Below are 17638 nucleotides of genomic sequence, written 5' to 3'. Positions count from 1 at the left end.
CAAAATTTTTCTCATTTTTTCTTATAAATTCAAACATCTCAAATTGCTAAAATTTCATATTTAATTTTTTTTAAATAAACTTATGTAATACATGGGTCACACACCTAGCTGTATAATAAAGGTTCAAAAAAGCTATCCAACTATTTACATGGTAAATATTTCCAAGTTAGCCATTTAAATTAAAAGTTAAATGAAATGTTTAGAAAATCGGATTGACACCAAACTCACCATTTAACCGGTTCAATCCGTTATAAAAACTAGAAAAAATAGATGACATCATGATTAATTTTATTTTTATAAAAAAATGCAAAATAGACCATAGAATAACAAATGAAATTAAAATACTAAGAATTTAAAGTTTAAACGTGCAACGGTTAATTAAAATACCAAAAACTAAAAACCAACCAAATGCACCTGCATTTAGTTTTCAATTTATTAAGAAACATATGTGCATATCAAATACAAGTGATACAGGTTGGTGCTAGCCTATTTGGCTAACGAGGTATCTAAATAAGAGTTACTAACAAGGAGATCATGGGTTCTATCACAGACATATACCAACCAGCCGTTCTAAAAAATACAAGTGACAATATAATACTTACATTAGTTTTCAAGTTATTCTATCGTGGTCAAATTACTAATATGCATTAAGACATTAGGTCAAGTTTTTAAGAGGATCATTGCCCCATATGAACCTCTATCGTGGTATGTTTTTTTTATTTTTATTTTTTAATTAAGAGACTTTATAAAATAATTGCAACTGTATTAATGTCTACTGAGCCTTTTTTATATAAAAATAGCATCAATTGCAAGATATACTTGAGAGGAGCTCTTGCCGGATTAGCCCATCCTGCTCCTAGTAGAAAACTTCTACGGATTCCTGGTTAAATGGCATTGTGGACTTTTGGCTTTTGCATTGTTTTGGTATAACTCTATTTAGTTAAAAGAAACGAGAAATGAAAGTGAAACCATTGATGGAGGAAGTGGCCGGTGGAGGAGAAAATGAGCGATCTTCTATGCAACAGTTTTGGTCCCTGTGGTTGGCATGTTCCCCACTTTTAGTCCAAGTTTTGAATATTTGACATTGTTAGTACTCATGGTTACCAAATCTTTGCAAGATTAATCCCTGGTCCACATAAAGAGACTATATTACCCTCTTAATTTCTTTTTTTCTTTTTCAAAACTTGACTAAAATTGGTAAACAATGTCAATAAGGTTGCAGAACTCGTTACTCGGTACCTGTTCGGCCGACTACCGAGTAGCGAGTACCCGGGAGTACTCGGATTCGGTAATTCATGTAAAAATATTTTTAGGAAAATTATATATGTCAAAATCATAAGTTAAAATCATAAGTTGATTGAAATATATAACAAAATTAGATATATGTGAATACACAAAAGCTAAAAAAACACATAATGGTCTCACTTCGTGAATAATTACTGAAAATTTAAGATATATATGTAGTAATAATCACATGTGTGTGTTAAATAATAAATCATTAAGTATATTAATATATATTAATCACCGAGTTGACCGTGTTTCACAACACTACTCAGTTCAGTAAAATGGCCGATTGGGGAGTACTCGGGATTTTGTAATTCGCCTCGGTAAGGGGCCGAGTAGCGAGTACTCGGAGGAGTAATCGGCCAACTCGGCGAGTTTTACAACACTAAATGTCAACCACAAGACCAAAACTGCAATTTACTCTAAAAGAATTCAATAAACAATTAAAAATAAATGTCTCTTGTCGGTTCAATGTGAAACTAGTTTTTAGCGGTTTGTAACGGTTCTTAACCAAAACCGGATGGTTTTGACCGGTTCTCAAATAGCCAGTTTTTTGGAGCTAACCGAAACGATAAAGCCATTTGTTTCAGTTCAACTGGTCCGGTTTTCAAAACTTTAGTTTAATGTTGTTTAACTAGGTAAACTATTTTAATTGCTTAAAAAATATCATTAAGCTAATCTTTCAATATGAAACAATATAAATTACTTTTACTTTGTTAAGAAAAATATTTTTATGACATTTTATAGTTATTTGGCTGGTTAATTAAAGGTTGATGTCATAATCATGAGGTAATAAAGAATTTAAACTGTTCAAAAAAATACCAACTATTGAAAATACTATCATGGTTTTTAGAGTTATGACAGTTAGTTGTTCATTCATGACATTAATCCTTATTCACCCATTAAACGAATTATATGAGGTCATCATCATATTTTTTTAATAGAAGTAATAGTAACTTTTCGATAACAACTTTTTTTTGTTATGAATGTATTTTGAATGGTAGAAAACTATAAATGATTTGTTACCCCTTTTATATATTACCGCATAGCAAATAACATTTGTGTTCCTTGCTAGAGTGATGCCACTTTAAGTGTTTACATACTATTCTTCACCCTGTTAGCTACTCGTTATTTCAAAAATTGGGTTTTAACTCCGATATCTTCTTGTTGTAGAGTAGTCCACCTTTTTTTCCAAGAGCACCCCAATGAGATTTATTGGAAGACTTATTACTATTCAAAAAGGTTATTAAATAGTTTTTACTATACAAATGTGAAATACCCAAGACAATTCTTCTACCAAATGGCCTATAACCTAACAGTATCAGGATTTGTTGGAAAGATGCCCCTCAACCAACTGTTTCAGGGTTCAATGTTACTACAATCACACATAATAATTAGTCATCATACTTACAAGCTTCAACTTCCAACTACATGATTGGTTCTATGGTTAGGTCATATAATTTGGTTATGTGTTGAATTTGTGACTATGACCAACCTTTGGCCCATACAGGAACCGAGTAAATGAAGGTCCCCAAACCAAATGAAACAATCATAGTTGTGAATGCATACACATACGCTTTCCAAGGATCCACACTCTCTCTCATTGCTCCAAATTCGGCAATGAAAGTTGAAACTGTACTCAAACAACCACATAACCCAAACTGTATCCCTGTTGCCACAATACCAAAATGTTCATTCTTCACCTATATGTTTATCAATGTCAAAAAAACACATGTTAAACAACCCTAATACCATTCAAAACATGCAAAGAAGAAGAAGAAAATTTACAGCTTTTTTCATGGTTGCAAAGGCTGCCATGATGCAGGAGGCTGATACATTTGCAATCAATGTCCCAAAAGGCATCCATTTCATGATGTGTTTTCCTCCTAAGCCTTTTCCATTGAATTTTGCTAAATAGAATCTGATCCATACACCAATTGGTCCAACTATACAACCTAACCATAAATGACTTGTACTTTTGTCACTCTCAAAATCCCTTTTTAATAATGCTATACTCACACCCCATAGTAACCCCAGTAATGTAATCATCAAAAGTATCAGTATACTTTCACTTATAATGTTGTTCTTTAATTCAAACCCACATTTGGAATTTAGATTTGTTTTGTTAAAAACCCATTTCACACCCTTTGCTGTCTCCACCCCGAATATGAATGAATATGCAACAAGAAACAAGCCTGCAAAGAAAAGTACAAATTAAGGCCCCGTTTGATACACATCTTTCCAGGTCCAAACAGATCTTTCTGGCTGAATGGACCGGAAAGACTGTTTGATTTGCACAAAAGAAGGGGTCTTTCCCGGTAAGATATGTCTTTCCCAGAAAGCCTCAAAATCATATCTTTCTGGCTGAATGGGCTGGAAATACAATTATATACCAAACTCCGCATCTTTCTTTCTTTATTGGATTATTAATTTTTTTAAATAACTTTTTTTAAATTTATTTTTCATTGAATTATTAATTTTTTTCATCATTCAGCACAGTCAATCAGATGTATAATCAAACAGCATGGTTTCTTTCCCAGTCAGAAAACTTTCCCAGACAGCACTTTACCAGACAGAAACTATCAAACGGGACCTAAGCAATTAAGCAATTAAGCAAAGCATGAATGAAAGAAGCAAAACTTGAATTTATGTAATATGTGGAATTACCTAGAAGAAATCCAAGAAAAGAGAAAGCCCATTGACCATTGACACTAAGCTCGAGCATTTTCTGATTCCAGCCACTGAATGTGGTCAGACTCCCTAAGTAACCTGTGGTCAACCCAACTGCCAGCTCAGGGGAGAATTTGGAGATATCTCCTTTGAAAACAACACCAAACCAACCCATCAAGAAAGAACCAATCTTCAATTATATGACAGAAAAAAAAAACAAAGAATTATACGATGATATATAATTTGTTAGAAAGTATGATATGTCATTATTATGAGAGTGAAAGAAAGATACCATATTGGGAGGAAGGTCTACATACATATAGCTATTGTCACTTGTAGCACCTACCACTTGAGGACCAAATAGTTTTTCTAGTAGGTACCTTGTCAATACCTGCATTTAAAATAAAAATTAAAAAAAATAAATAAAGATTATATTTATGACTGGAAAAAATGGTTTAGAGATTAGCACATTACCCCAAGAATGCCAAGTACAGCTAGATGAACACGGGATGAGATATATGTCATGAACCATGGAAGCTCTTTTTTACAATCCTACATTTGAACAATATGAACAAGTGTAAATGTTATAAAACATGGATTCAGTTATGGTTATAACTTATAATCAAAGAGTCACATAAAGAAACTTACTTGATTCTGGCCTTTGTCATGTAATATTGCATCTGGTGAAGAGGGAGATGGAGTTGGGAGGTGTGATTCTTTAAAAGAATGTTCTTGAATGGGAAGTACAAGATTTTCTTCAAAAGGGAACACAGGTCTTCCACTTTCATTTCCACTATGTCTTTTACTATGAAGTGCTCTATCTCCAATATCTCCTGCTTCTGAAACTGATAGGTGATCACTGTCATCATTAGCTCCTGATTGGTTGAAATTGAAAGACTGCCTCCTGAATGAAGAATTTGTACTGCTGATTCGACTAAAAGATCCACTTCTTCTTGGTTCACAGTCATTGTGACCATAGTCCATTAGCCTTTTGAAACCTTTTTCCTACTTCAAAAACTTTAAAACAAATGCAGATTAAATTAGGAGTCATATATGACAGTTATACATGTATTAAAACAAGGACAAGTTAACCACTCCACTTATAAAAAACAACAAGAACAGAGTTGCATAACAAGTGATGTCACCTGCTGAATTTTTTAAAGTCTAAATATTAAGCAATCATAAACTAAAACAAGAAGATACCATACCATATGTAAAAGGTACAGAAGTTTATAAAACAGTTAAAATTAAAAGAGTCATCAGCTTATTCACAGACCAAAAATGTTTTTGCAAATTCCTATCAAAATTTTGGTGAAAGGTGCAAAATTGCAAATGCATGAAGTTATTAACATACCAAAAATGTTTCATGCAAATGAATAACTAAATAAGTGTTTTAAAACATCATTAAGTGGAAAAAGGTTATGTTAGGTTAGTGGTCAACCATCATGATCAAGTTGCAGCACACATGAATAACAACTAGAAAAAGGTATTTGTTGTCCAATGAAAGTGCAAAAAAGGCCAATCAATCAAATCCAAATTATTAACCAAATACGTAACACAAAAAGTTCCTCTTAATCATAAGTCATAACCTCCGAAATCAAGGATCATGCGGTTCTCTTTTCTTGTAATAAAATAAAATGGTGGAAGGATATGAATCAGTAAAATTCATAAAAACACTAATATGGGTTTTGTTAGGGGAAAAACTAAAAAGTTCTGAGATTGCATCGTAAAGCAAAACTTTTCAGCTACCTTTTTCCATTAATTAATTCACTAATTAAACAGAAAATGGATCTGTTAGTGCGTTTATATGTCAAGGATTAAGAATTATATAATAATACGATAACGAATCTCACTACGATAACAGAACTGAAAACGAAATTTAGCAAACATAGAAACTACAAAATGCGACAGCTTGAGAGAGAGGGTGTAAATATTGACCTGAAAGAAGATGATAGACGAAATCTGATCGGGCGTTGAACGGCGACAGAATATGAGAATCTAACGGCGGCGACGGGAGTGATGCCGTGGATTAGTGATTTGTTTGAGTAATAATTTTTATTTGGGCTCTCATAGATCACTGACCAGACGTATCTTTTCTGCTAGTGTTTTGTCTTTGTTCCACATGAATCATGCGGTTCTCATTCACTTTACACATACAAAAAAAAAAAAGTTGGAAAGCGGCCTTATGACATGTACAACCAGGAGCTACAAACGGAGCTCTGTAAATCTTAATTCGGAGTCTCGGACCGATGAATTGGGGACGGCCAGCGTCGACTCCCAACTCCCAACAGTGAAAAATTAGTATGAATTTGGTTTTAATCAGTCTATTAATTTTTATAAAATTTAGTTTTTTAAAATTGTATTTGTTTTAAAGAAAAAGTAATTTTTTTAATATTATAATTTTTTTTTTTAAAATTCCTGTATAAATGTTTTTGTGATAATTTATTTTTAACAATTTGATTTTTTTTAAAATATTTTCTTTTTTAATTACTTTGTATAAAGTTGTGTTTTAAAACTATCTTTTATAAACTAGGTTATTATTTTCTTAATTCATAAATTATAACTTCTTTTAAAACCGTAAAAAAAATATAAAAACACATGTATTAGTGATTGAAAACATATAAAACTAATAAAGGTCAATGTTATTATAGTACAACCAATTATTGTTTTTGGTTTATATGGTAATTGAAGTTTTTTTTTTACATTGTGGTTCCTTAAACTTTTAAATTACGGATTAAATAGGGGAATGTCCTAAAACTGAATGGGTCATCCGGTTGCCTAGATAAGCTAATGTCCACATGACATTTTGGTCAACTGAAGTGGTCCACGTGGTGCTGACATGGCATCAATGAAGATTTTCTGTTAAAAGTTTTTTTTCTTAATTTTTAAAATCTCTCTCTCTCTCTCTCTCTCTCTCTCTCTCTCTCTCTCTCTCTCTCTCTCTCTCTCTCTCTCTCTCTCTCTCTCTCTCTCTCTCTCTCAATATACATTGGAGCTTGATTCACCATCTCCACAAGATCCCCATCATTACATATACTAAAGGCAAAATGAAGCTCAATTAAGCAAAATTCAAACAAACAAAAATTTAACCCATAAAAATACGATGATCTACCAAACCTATTAGAAGAAATTGTTCACCTCATGAGCGTCTTCACAATTCCTTATGAGCGTCTTCACAATTTCCTTTACCTTTGACCAATTTTCTCGCAACATTTTAAGCATATACATGTATGCTCTAGACCTAGATAAACATTATGACTCAAATGCTTGATTTTCTCCAGTTTTGCACTGAAATCACTGTAAAGGTTGGCACCAACGACAATAGCATAGGGTTCTAGGTGACTAGGTTGGAGGTTGGTGAGATAGAATATCAAGAGTGGAAGGAATGTGGTTATCTTATGATTGTTGTTGATGCAGGGGAAATGGAAGCGGTGGAATATTGAATTGGTGATAGTAAAGAGGCGAAAGCAAGGGATGGAGGGTACGACTTGTTACGGTTTTGGAGGGTACATTGTTAAGGTTATTTTTGATTGGTGGTGGAGACGGTAGAGGGTTGACGAATCTTGGAACGTCAAATCGTCCTCCGCCTGGTAATTGATTTCGTTAACAAAGCTTGATCTCAAAAGTAATCTTCTTTTGGGTTCTGGTATGTGTTAGAAATAGGGGATGAGCATATTTCTTGGATCCTCTGAAAGTCGTGATTCACTATCAAATTGAAGTATTTTGATGGTACAGATCGAACACTCAAGTGGATGAAATTCAGAGATTATGAAATCAGAGAATGTATGTGAAAATGTTCTTAAAGAAGTGTCCCAAAAAATGATCAAAATACGGCTATATGATTCCTGTCTGAAAAGTGTCACAAGACAATTACAAACTATCATAAAACTGTCAAACATGTCATAAAAACGGATCTCGGGGAAAAGGGTCAAAATGAGTCCATTTTCTAAAAATCGTATTTTTCGACCCCAGCAAGGGGCTCTGCCCCTTGGACCCCGCTCCTAGGGGCACTGCCCCCGGACCCTCATTCGTTTAGGGGCTTCGCCCCTAAATAACAGTGTACTTTGAATCTTGAAAACTTGAACAAGTATGCACTCTTGCCCCATCCTAACTTGTTCAATATTCAACAAGATCACTTTTTATCAACAAATTTAACCCTATTACACTTAAATAATGTTGATGATATTAAATCACCAACAGTATGTACTGGTTCATCTCCATCAAAAATCAAACCCTCCATATCTATCTATCATTCCATTGAACACCACTATCTCACATGTTACCCACCTGCAAATCAAACAAGAGATATAGAAAAGCTCCCTGTTTTATTGAACATATGAGATAAAGGGTATGTGTGGTTCATCTTCCCGGTTTATGTTACCCACCTTCAAATCAAATGAGAGAAAACAGAGGGGGAAGAAGGAGAAGCAAACACAATAAGAGATTCTAGTTAACAGATGAATAAGAGGGGGGGAGAAACATACCTGCAAAATCTTTCCAAGTAAGAGAAATGAGGGGTTTGAAGGGGATGAGTGAGAGACTTAGATGATGTGTCATAATTTTTTAAATTTTCAAAAAAAAACATTTAATGTATCTATGTAGCACCAGTTGGATTGTCTCACTCAAACATCACCGGGAAACCGACAAATAAAGAAGGTATACCCTTTATTAACAGGTTATTTGTTAGTTTAAGGATCTAAAATACCTAAAAAAAACTTTACTGGCCATTTAAAACCAAAATCAAAAGTTGATTGGACTACAGCGACATTAACCTAACTAGTAAAAACCATGTTCATTGAGCACTAATATGGTAATTTTAGTAATGTTATGGTTATAGTTGGTTAAAACAAGTCAATATGCATACTTTTGTTGTATTCGTGATGTGACTAATGCAATGGTCATCTTCTATGTTTTTGTGCCATTTATTTTAAATTATATATGGCTCGATGTGGATTTAATCATGTTGTTTCTTTTTGTTGGAAAAACGAGGTGTTTCGATTGGTTGGATTCCAATGAGAGTCGTGATACACTTTCAAATTGAAGTATTTTGATGGTACAATTGAAATCTCAGTTAGATAAAACTCAATGTTTTTTTAGAACAGGGAATGATGAAGTTATTATTATTGTACTAGATTCAAAAATGACCAAAAAATAGCCACCCCTTGGACCCCGTTATCATGGGCACTGCCCCCATACCCCTGTGGTTCAGGGGCTTCGCCCCGAAATAACAATATACTTTAAATCTTAATAAACTCAAACAAGTGTGCACTCCTCACCACCCTTACTTATTCAAGATTTATTAAGATTACATTGGTCAACAAGTTATTCCCGTTAAACTTAAATAACATTGGTGATACAAATCACCAACAATCCTCCCCCCATTTAAGTGTAATTTTGATTAACTTAAAGCAAAGTCATAAAAAACAACAAACCGATGCATAAATGACATGTCATGACACTTGTATTTCATATCAGTATATTACTCATTCCAAATATTCGAATATTAGGGTGTCGATAAGGATTGAACATTTTATATTCACAGTGAATACATGAAGATAATATACATAACAGTTTACATATTCATATGTTCTAACTTGACACTATGTTTACTAGTCTGTGCCATATCCTTCAATAAGCATATTGTTAAAACGATGTCGTGGGCGTCTTAACCAAATAATATTTCACTGCTCGAATGCACTAAGGGATATCACATGGAAGCAGGGTCGAATCCACACGGACATAGCCTAACATTCAATGTCTCTTTGCATAAGGTGCATACTAGTCAAAAACAGTAAATAAAAGAAAATGGGGGTTTTGATTGTTAATTAAACTAAAAATAGAAGTGAAAATAAAATAAGTAAAATTCAATAAAAAAACGAATTCAGTTCTGATGCAACTTTCCTAATCATGCAAACAACATTCACCTGATTTTTCAAAATGTGTTCTATTTAAGTTGGTACTGAGAACAACTAGTAAGCTCTAGTACATTCTCTTTTACCTAATTAGCTAACCAAAACATGTTCTTCAATTAACCCTAACTTTTTACTGATCTAATTAAACAAGCTCTTAATTTAATTCAAAAAAGCAGCATTATGATCTATGTAAAATTCACAGCAATATTCAATACTTCTTACAAGCTTGGAGGCGTAAAAATATGAAATTTCAGTTTATATCAGAGTTAAATCCCAACACGGAATCAAACTGATATTTGTTACTTATTACTAGTTGATTAGAACAATTACGGATTCCATTAACTGATTAACTAGATTGATTAAACCCTAATTAGGTGATCATGCTAAAAAGATATAAAATCAAACATTCATTAAGTGCAAAACTGAAATTACTAGATAGAATCACAAATCAAAAACCAGGTCTAATGAGTGATTACATGAAAAGTAGTAATCTATGTAGAACTGAAATCTAGGGTTTAGTCAGACATGACTAAAAACGAATCTAGAACAATAAAAAGTGACATTAAACTACTAAATCTTACTAATCTAATTGATTGAGATGATACACAACCTTCATATCTTCTAAAAGTGATGAAAAAGTGCATAAATCGCCTTCAAAAGTCGTTTTCGTCGTCTGGGAACGTCTTAGCTTCAAACTGATCAGAGAGGTCGAATTTATATGCGAGTCTGAAACTTCCAGAGAAAGACATACAAAAACACAATCAAATTTTTCTAAAGCACGGTCGAATTTTCTGAATTTCGATCGTGTCAGGCTCGTGTTAGGCAAGAAACTGATTTTTGAAGATTTCGGAACCTCGACCCATTAACATGGTCGTGTTTTCTGGCATAACATGATCGATTTTTTCCTTTTTCTTCCTAAAACTTCAAACTAAGGCAAACAATATTCGAATGATCAATTCCATCGTGTTTCTGGAGGAAGCACGATCGAATTTTGTGTTTTTCGCACGAATCGTCAGTTTTTCCTTGATTTAAGCAGCTTCCAATCATTCCTCAACATCCTTCATAAGTTCCCAACTCTAGTTTGGCTCCAATGCTCCATTAAACACATCTATAACATCCCAAAAATTCACAATAAAATTTAATTTTCAAAAACAACCCATAACCATAAATGTTTACAAAATCATTGTTTCAAAAGTGCATTTTAGTAATCAGAGTATCCCAAAATCCAAACAACATGAAAATCTAAGGATGTGCATGATTACGCCTTCGCTTGCCGCGGTAATCTGAAGTACCTGAAACTGTAAACCAAAACTTAGTGAGTTCCCCCCAAAGTACCAACACACAGCATATAACAACATGTATTGGGTCCACAACTAACAGACCGGATTACCCCTGAGCCCACAGTATGAGTCTGGCTTGCCCTTCAGGCCCACAACTCATATATGGCTTGCTCCCAAGCCCACAACATAAGTGTGGCTTGCCCTACGGGCCCATAGCTTATGTCTGGCTTGCTCCTGAGTTTGTTGGCTACCGCACAAAGGAGTACAACCTCAACCCAACCATACCATGTCGACATATACATAACATACAACATATATCCAACAACAGATAAATATATAATTAGTCATCAGACAAACAGGCAGATCTACATATCACTACTACATATTACATCCTATTTACCAAGATACCGAACTAACAGATCACTATAGCAAGTCAAAATTCTCTATACCAAGATACATAATCTAGTGGTCCAGCATTGGTGACTTCGACCCCTAAGTACAGTGAGGAAAACTCATCTCTCAATCTGAATAGATCTCTGGCAGGACGCAACTCCAAATGATAGCTCGTCTGATCACCTGAACATCAAATATTGACCAATATCGAGTACCACTCAAATTACCTAAAACACCCTTGGGTCAAACTTGGTCAAAGTCAAAATCACTCCATACCCAGGAGTCCCATAGGGGCCCAAAGTCAGAAACTAGTGTCCCAACAAGGCCCAAAACCCAACATCGCATCTCACGTCGTGACCAAATCTGTGGTCACGTCATGAGAGTCACTCGTTCCGGTTCCAAAGACTCGCTCCTGACTCAGACAACTCAGCAAGGGATGGGTTTTTCCTGCTCACATCATGAGACCTCATGTCTCACGTTGTGAGAACGGTCTGAGGCCCAAACCAGCGATTCAACGTTCTTAATCCGTTCAGCCTTTAAGTTCAACTCTTACAAAAGCTTAAGGGGACCCTAATGGTCCATAAAAATGCTAGCTTTATGGACGTGCATGTCCCTACACCATTTTAGGTCAAAAGTAGAAATATGGCCTCAAGTTATTATGCAAGCTTCAATACTCTACCAACTTCCAGATCTGAATGATATAAGACTCAAAAGACCATTTGAATCCTTAAAGTTGTTAACTTTATGGATCTTCTTCACTCTCACAAGCTATAACATAAGGAAATGGGACCAAAAACCTAGATCTAGCCATGAAATGAAATAAAGCTTGAGTCTTGATACTTACAATGGTACAAACAAGAGAAGAGTTGATGACAATGATGCTTCCTTGCAAATCCCTTCACAACGGTGCTTCTTCTCTTTCTTTCTTCTCCTTCGAACAAGCAAAACACTAAGGATCTCAAAGAGGGTATAATTTAGGGTTTCCAGAGGGCTTAGAGGGTGAAGGAGGTTGAGGACGTGCAACCCTAACCTCTTATTCCTTTAAAAACCCGAAATATTAGGGTTTTGAGTCATCAGGTCGTCCTCACATCATGAGACTTATGCCTCACGTCATTAGACTCAAAAATGCGGTCAACTTGGTTAACTAATACTCACGACGTGACCATCATATCTCACGTCGTGTCCCCCTTCCAAAATCCATAAATTCAAGGAATTATGTACCTCAAGGATCTGAATGTTACAACATCCAAAGCTGCTCCCAAAGTATTGCTCCACTCGAACTACCTGAAAAAGACATAAAAACGTGAGCAGTACAGGAATTCTGACGATAAACATGAGATGAACATTATTTAAACTAATGCGAGCATAAATGCATAAAATATGATGAAAAACACTAAAAAAACTACCCTAAAAGATGCATAAAATGGCATCTATCACATAATAAAGCTAAGTCCCATAACGTATAGAAGCGTCTAAATTTCATGCTTATATAGGTAGTCCTTTTACTCTTGCACCTGCATATGCAATTATTCAAAAGAACTATTAAGAAATAAATTTACAATCTCCTTTACTTGTAGTTCTGAACACATACCTTGGGATGATGTTAATAATGTGTTTCAATATTTAGATATCAAGCTTTCCACATTGAATTTAACATCTAACATTACATTAGATGGAAATTGGGTATCTTAATATGAAAGATTTCAGGTGGACTTTAAACCCATTCTTACATCTATCTTGTGCACAAGATCTCTAACTAACCCTTTGATTAAGAGGTTGGGTAAATCCAACTGAGTTCTCACAAATTCAACAAATATCATACCATTCATGATGAGCTTACGAATCATGTTATGTCTAACACCTAAATATCTAGAGTTCACATTATATACCTGACTATAAGCTTTTGCCAAGGTAGCAGTACTATCACACCTTACAGAAATGATAGATATCAGTTTGGGCCATAATATAATTTTATATATTAAATTCCTTAGCCACTCAGATTATTTTCCAAGCTGACCTGGCAACTCGACCCCAACTAGGGGATCTTCCTCTTGGACCTTTCTAGGGGTTTCCACTTGTTGGACCTCGCTACCAGAGGAGCTACCCCCATATCCCCGTGGTTCAGGGGCTTCGCCCTTAAAAATCAATGTACTTTAAATCTTAATAAACCCAAACAAGGGTGCACTCTGCACCACCCTTACTTGTTCAATATTTATTAATATTACATTGGTATAGGGGTGAGCATTTGGACCGGACCAGCCCGGTTTGGCAGAAATTTGTAAACCTGGGACCGGACATGTTGAGGTGGGTCCAAGTCCAGGTTTTTCGGTTCTTGTATCTGTTGGACCGGTACAACTTTAGGTGCATATGGTATAACTCATTGAAGCCCTACCGAAAGTTAGTATATTTATTACGATTATAAGGATGAGTGGACCGAACCGGACTGGCTCTTGGACCATACCGGTTTTGAAGAAATTGGTGGACCTTGGACCCGAACTGTTGAGGTCGTTCCAGGTTCGGTTCCCGGTCTGGTCCAGAGTGTAACAGCCAGATCCTTGAGGTACATAATTCCTTGAATTTATTGCTTTTGGAGGGGGTCACGACGTGATAATTAGGGTCACGTCGTGAGTATTAGTTAACCAAGTTGACTGCATTTTTGAGTCTCACCACGTGAGGCATAAGTCTCACGACGTGAGGACGACCTGATAACTTAAAACCCTAGTATTTCGGGTATTTAAAGAAATTAGAGGCCAGGGTTACACTACCTGCAATTTATGGTTGTATAATCATCTTTCTGTTATAATATCTGTTATTTGTCGACATGTTACGTTGGGGTTGAGACTACTGCTTTGTGCTGTCAGTCAAAAGAAGGGGGCAATCCAACCGGGAGGTTGTGGGCCAGGGCATTCCAACCGGGAGGTTGGGCCAAGGGTAATCCAACTGGGACCGTATGCTAATCTATGTATTTTATATGTTGTGTGATGGTACTTTGGGGGACTCACTAAGCTTTGACTTACAGTTTCAGTTTATTGTTTCAGGTACTTTTGATGATCGCGGGAAAACGAAGGCGTGATCGTGCACATCTTCCTGTTTTGTGTTATTGGGTCTTAGGAAACTCTGATTTTTGAATAATACTTTTGAATCAATGGTCCTTTTGTAAAACAATTATGGTTTATGGTGGTTTTTAAATGTTTTAAATTTTTATGATTTCTGGAGTATTACACAGAGGTCCCAATGCTCACCCCTACATTGGTCAAAAAGTTAATTTGATTAAACTTAAATAACATTTATGATACAAATCACCAACAATTGGTACATACATTGAACTCATGCACTTAACATTACTCAAGTACCAAATTTCAGGATTAACTTTTTCTATTAAAGGATCAACTTTGTCGGTTATTAATTTTTATCATTCATAATACATTATTCCAATATACAACCATAATCAATAGTTTGCACTTAACATCAATCCATGATAAAAAAAACGATTTCATGATCAATACATTGCATTAAACTTCATTTTAGGATCATCTTTTGTCCTAACCACTAAAAACATAACAAAAATCCAAAGACAACCATGATATCATTCCAACTACTAAAGTGACTCTTTAACCATACATCGATCCCTTACTTGTTGCTATAATGATTAATAAGAAAATTGGGATATGAAAACATTCTTCAAAATCAACACCTGAAACTTTATTTCTCTATTTCATCTTGTAGAGTGTACATGAAGGTGAGTAAACTACGGATGGTGTAAGAACCTGAAATTTAGAGAGATTTGACTTTTAGTCAAATATTGACCAAAATGGCAAAATGGTAATTTATGAGAATTATATAGATTTATGAAGTTGTGACTTCATGAAGGTGGCTAAGACAAGTTTAAGTCAATTAGAAGCGGGAAGATGAATAAGTTTAAGAGAAATAATACATGATAATATGCATTTTGGTCAAAAGGGTAAAATGGGAATTTTTATGCTTTTTAGGCCAAGTTTGTTACTTAATAGATTAAGACTTGTATTAATTTAGTGATAAATGACTTAACAGAGTTGTATAGTATGTTCCCACCTTCGCGTGGATATAAATATAATATAAAATGTGTATAGAACGAATAAGTTATGAATGTTAGAAGTTGGAGGAAAAATTGTCCCCAAAGCTAGAATGGAATCAGCAATGCACTTTGCTGATCTCAAGGTACCGCGACACGGTAAGCAGATCACCATGGCATGGTAGCGTAAGTGAGTTTCCATTGACCGAAGTCAAATGCCACCAAGGCACGGTAAAGACCCCACCGCGGTGGGGTGTCGCAACAGATCAAAACGTCAGTTAGAGTTTATTCTTGTTATAAACATACCCAACCCTCTACGGTTGAGCTCCAGTGATTTAGAGGTTGAAGAACGATTAAGTGGCGGTCAAGGGTTTTTATGGTTTGGATTGAACATTGAAAACTCATGAGGTAATCATCTTCTCTATAATTAAGCTAATTAGGGCTTAATGGTGTTTTGATGAATTGAGTTAGTTATGTAAGATTGTGTTAAGAGAGCTTCTTAGTAATGTTTAATCAAGTGTTTAAAAGCTATTAACAAGTTTTATATGTGATTTCCAAGTTGAAATCTATAAATGAGAACTTAGGGTTTGAAACCCGAACTATGGTAATGTTTAATTGATTAGAGATCAGAGTGAAATAAATTAGATAGTATGAGATGCCTAGTTCATTGTTTGGATTGAATTTAGAAGTAGAAAATGAAATGTTATAATTATGATCAATTAAGTGATCATTTTGACATTAGGAAGTAGATAAGCTCTTAGTAGGTTAAGACAACTTTTAAGGAACTTGTATTGTTGTATGAATAGGCCTTGAGTAAGAGGATGAGCCCAAATGCATAAATTAAAGAATGGAGCCAATGGTAGTTAGTTTTCACTAATTAATAAGGTGAGTTATAACTCTCACACACACACACACACACACTCTCTCTAGATTATAATTATATGTATAAATTTATGCATGTTTGTATGTATGTGTGTATGTTATGAGATATACATTTAAAGTCATGTATCAGATCATGCACGTATATATATATATATATATATATATATATATATATATAGAGAGAGAGAGAGAGAGAGAGTATATATGAGGTATACGCTTAGAAACATGTACCAGAGCATGTAAATATACCTAAAGCACGCATGTTTAAATGAGAAAGGTATTTGTTAAATGCCTAAGAGGTGTTAAAAGAAAGAAAATATGAGTATGTATTATAATCATATGAAATGGTATATAAGCATGTGTATATGCTACTGGTATTATTACTAATACCTGCTAGATGTAAATGAGAACAGAATAGGGTTATATGCATTAGAATACTATGTATGTATGTATGTATGTATGTATGTATGTATGTCTAGACATTATTGGTATTGTGTAGAATATCTATCGTAATAGACATAGATAGAGATTAAGTACTTAATGAGTTAAGTACTAGATGAGTAGTAGATAATTTATTGATGAGATAAAGAGATAGATTGCCTATGGGAAAACTGTCTTGTGATAAGTCACATGAAAGATTAATAAATGAGTAGAAAGATGATTCCTTTGGGAATAAGAATATGGTTCCTTTGTGAACGTGATTATGTTCCCTGGGGGAGGGGGGAGAAATGATGATTCCTTCGGGAATATTGATAGATGATTCCTGCGGGAATAAATTTATGTGTGGTTGGATAAGATTGAGAAGGGTTCCATGAATGGAACAAGATAAGATATTTCGCGAGAGAACTTAGATGTAATCCGTGAAGGATTAAGAGTAAGGAATCTGTGAGTGATTCAAGAGAAGAAGATTGGTTAAGGATCCATAAGAGATCTTAAGAGAGAGGAGATTATAGTATGAGATGTGGCCGATGGATCTAGATGAGAATAAAATATTGAGGCATTAGAGTTGCGAATAGAGAGATGAAGAGTAAGTAGAGTATGAGACATGCATGCTAAGAGTAAGAGATATGTGAAGAGTGGGGTAAGAATGTAAGAAGAGCATGCATAGAGTATGAGCAGAACAGACAAAGTATGAGATGGGATAAGAGTAAGGGACAAGAAAATAG

The 17638-nt window shown here is 34.7% G+C and overlaps 1 protein-coding gene across 1 annotated transcript; it reads right to left on the bottom strand.

The window, feature by feature from the left end:
* Positions 1-2495: 2495 nt before the first annotated feature.
* LOC145165587 (camphor resistance CrcB family protein) lies at positions 2496-6233 on the bottom strand. Its single transcript, XM_079084333.1, has 7 exons — positions 5893-6233; positions 4603-4971; positions 4429-4506; positions 4247-4345; positions 3952-4144; positions 3073-3479; positions 2496-2987 (listed from the first exon to the last, which is right to left on the bottom strand). The coding sequence occupies exons 2-7, from the start codon at positions 4936-4938 to the stop codon at positions 2769-2771; spliced, it is 1332 nt and encodes a 443-aa protein (XP_078940459.1). The 5' UTR covers positions 4939-4971; positions 5893-6233; the 3' UTR covers positions 2496-2768.
* Between the last annotated feature and the right edge of the window lie 11405 nt (positions 6234-17638).

This window comes from Lactuca virosa, chromosome 3, assembly GCF_052849685.1.
Source record: "Lactuca virosa cultivar CGN04683 chromosome 3, Lactuca_virosa_CGN04683_v6, whole genome shotgun sequence".
NCBI lineage: Eukaryota > Viridiplantae > Streptophyta > Magnoliopsida > Asterales > Asteraceae > Lactuca > Lactuca virosa.
Note: the sequence above shows the minus strand (reverse complement) of the source record. Positions and strands in the feature narration are given on the sequence as shown.